Genomic DNA, 3,533 nt, shown 5'->3' on the forward strand with positions numbered 1-3,533 from the left:
TATATATATATATATATATATATATATATATATATATATATATATATATATATATATATATATGTATGTGTATATCTCGGGAACCGAGAGGCCAGCCGAGTCTGGGTGGATAGATCGGACGGCATCTGCAGCCAGTTTCTTAGGATCCACTGTGGAATGGACCTTTACAAGAGATCCTTCCTGTCTACAGCCATCAGTATCTATAATGTCTCTTAATGAAAAGAGGATAACGAGTTACAACAACAAATAATTTCCCTTTGGGATTAATAAAGTATTTTTGAATTGAATTGAATTTAATTGAATTCTTAGTTTAGTGTATTTCTTATTTCATATCTTTGATCTTACTACAGTTTTTCTTTACAATTTATACTTTTGTTGGATGTAACGAGGACCCTGTGTACACAGCCCACACATCGGACCAGCCCACCAGGAAATCTTAAGATCCTCCTACAGCCACGCTGGTCTTGATTTTAATTTGATCGTGACAAATTCCTTCATTACTCACCATTTCAGTCATGGCTTCAATGGAGAAGGAGGAAGAGAAAGCTTGCCTTTTGGGGAAAAAAAACAAAGAAAAGGCCATTAAACCAAATAAGGGATGGAGAAGGGAAATTTAATACATTGGTGTTGCATACAAAACAGTCCGTCGCCGGACAGTTTATTGTGTGACACCAAATACGCGAGTGTAAAAATTGAGCTTTGCTCGGATATGCCCTGCAGGCGTCTGCTTCCACTCTAATCCGTTTCACGCGGATTGACATACACCCGGCTATACTGGGGCCTTAATGCTGGTGGTAACACCCTGAAAACAAGCTTCAGTACAGGTTGAGAATTTATTTTGAAGATTCTAGTAAATTGAAAAGAATACAGATTATTAAAATTATCAAATCTAAAAAATCTATACATACATATATACACACATATATACACACATATATACACACATATATGTATGTATGTATATATATATATATATATATATATATATATATATATCCTGCTAATGAACTTTTAATGAACCATTCACCATTAAATCTCTGATGTAGCAGATTCTACAATAACATTTATTTTTAAAATTGTATGTGTTTTCTTCATCATTTGATGTATTTGCACTTGTTTCTACTTTTATTGTCTAATTAAATGTGTGGTTTTGTATCTTGTACAGATTTTTTTTTTCTTTTTTTTTAAACTTTGCTTTAAAGTTTAATTCTTGTTTTGTGATTTGTACATTTGTGGGTTAGAATAAAGTTGAAATAAAGGCTGTAGCTCTTCTTTAAACATATTTGAGGGACATTTTCCTGAGAGATCCAATAATTTTGTGTCTTTTTATGATTTTTCAGCCGAGTTAACTTTAACAGATTATTTAATATTCACTAAAGTGACAACAGGATTTCATGAAAAAGCCAGCACAGTTCTTTTTATTTTTTTTATCTTAACTGATTTTAAAAAATGTACTTTTTTTAATGCATAAAATGTTTTTAAAAATCGTTTCCACCGTTCGTGTGCCAGACCCGTCCCGGTCCGCCCGTCTGCCAGGATCGGGGTTTGGCCTTCATGAGCATGCAAAGCTGGGGTCTGTGCAATGGCTTCTGAGAGTCAGCATCTCGAATGATCCTTTGCGGTGACCAGCAGAACTCAGAGCCCGCAGAGCACACAAGGCCAGCCCAGAGCCCGAGTCGGCAACACGGAGAAGCTCGGAGCTGGGAAGATGACGCCCAGCCCGGCCTGAGGGGCTCCGGTGGAAAAGACCGGCAGAGCTTCATCTAGCTTGCTCTGAATTTTGTCTTCGGCCACTAAGCACAAAAAAAACGCCTGCACTTCAGCATTAGATCACAATGTTGTCATTATTATTATTTTTTTATCTTTAAAAAGGTCCAGCCGCTCATCGAGTTTGAACACCGGTAATTGCAAATGGCGGATCAATTGTTATGAAATTTCGGAAACAGCCAGTGACTCCACCTCCTGACCAATCAGTGACCGACAATGTTCTGACGTCACATTTTGGTACCTGCTTGCCCCAGTTAGAACCACAGAGCCAAGTGTTTTGAATAAAGAAACCGGTTTTACCTACTGTTACTAATGGAAAAGCCTAGGAAACGTGCTGAGTCGAGTAGAGCCGTGCTGTACCGTTCCTAACGGAAAAGGGGTATTAGTGTGAACATTTAATACATTTGATACCATGTATTTTCAATGTGTGTTCCCCCATGCCCTTGATTCAGCTACCAGCCTGGCAGCCTGATTGACCAAGACTCACACGTTTGTTTGTTTTTTCTGCTCATTCTTATTAATAAAGCTAACCTCACTACTCTGCTAATTGCCTTTCTATCTGAACATTGTCACAGAGTTATGTTTGTAAGCATATATCTTAATAACAATTGTTTTTACTTTTTTGTTCACAGCAGAGTGTTCTCAGCCTGGCAGCGGTGTCATTGTAATCCCAGCATCCACTAGGCACTCTCCCCCAAGCCCACCGAAGAGGATGACTCCTGTCACCAAGCGTCATTCAGTAGAACCTCCTCTTCCCAGCCAGGTCCCAGAGTCTTCTACCATTGAACCCCCCTCTTCTCTTGTTCTAGTGCCTCCTACAGTCTATAAATCAGAAAGCAGTGAGGACAAGACAAATGCTGCAGTTCTACAGATGTCCACCGAGTTACCCCCCTCATTGCCATCTCACGTTCCTCCATCTCCTCCCAGGGTCAAGCCTCTTCAGCCACCTAGTGTCATGTTCTCTGGTCCCATGCCTACTGTACAAACCGATCCCCCCAGCCCAACAACAGAGCCCCCCAGCCAGCCTCCGCCAGTCCCACTACACATCCGCATCCAGAAAGCCCTGGCAAGCCCCAGACAGGTTCATCCCAACCCAGACAGTTCCCAGAGGGCACATTCTCTGCTGTTTGAGTCTTCTCTAGATTTCATGGAACCACTAGCAGAGGGTAATTCACGCTATTCGCTCCCTGTCACCATCGAACCTCTCAGGCTGTAAGTAACTTTTATTTTCATTGATAAACTTTTACAGCTTCAAAGCTGTTAGCATCAGTCTGCTGGTTTCTCACTTAAAAATGTTACACAGTGTTTTTTGTTTGTTTGTTTGTTTGTTTCAGATTACTTGTTAAACTGAAATTTAGAAGCCTTAAACGGCTGATCAAATGTTCTGAGGTTTTCCTGGTGAAATCTTTCAATAATTACCGTAATTGCTGGTGTATAAGCCGCTACTTTTTTCTCACACTTTTTACCCTGCAGTTTATATTCAGGAGTGTCATATTAATTATTTTCATCATCATTTTTATAAGTTCTATTTTTATATTTTATTTTGACAGACTTCCTGCCTGCTGTCTCTCGGTAACTTCTTGCCGCTGACTAACATTTTCCTTTGATAGAGCTGGACGCTCGTGGCTCCCAGCACCCTGCCTTTCTTGGGAGCAGGCGTTTGTGACACAAAGTGAATGCTCTCAGATATTCACATGTACGACTCTTGCTCAGGGTTTCAAATTTCTTACAATAACTCCACCCACTCTGTCATCATGTGACCATAA

The 3,533-nt window shown here is 40.0% G+C and overlaps 1 protein-coding gene across 1 annotated transcript in view; it reads left to right on the plus strand.

The window, feature by feature from the left end:
• The window catches only part of LOC119426064 (phosphatase and actin regulator 4B), a 225,519-nt gene extending 222,482 nt beyond the window's left edge, over window positions 1–3,037 (plus strand). Inside the window, exon 7 of the mRNA XM_037693622.1 lies at window positions 2,400–3,037. Within this exon, the coding sequence (XP_037549550.1) occupies window positions 2,400–2,983 (584 nt within the window). The 3' untranslated portion in view covers window positions 2,984–3,037. The remainder of the gene's footprint in view (window positions 1–2,399) is intronic.
• The last annotated feature ends 496 nt before the right edge of the window (window positions 3,038–3,533 follow it).

The sequence above is a fragment of the Nematolebias whitei genome, chromosome 19 (assembly GCF_014905685.2).
Source record: "Nematolebias whitei isolate Nwh7 chromosome 19, NemWhi1, whole genome shotgun sequence".
Classification (NCBI taxonomy): Eukaryota; Metazoa; Chordata; class Actinopteri; order Cyprinodontiformes; family Rivulidae; genus Nematolebias; species Nematolebias whitei.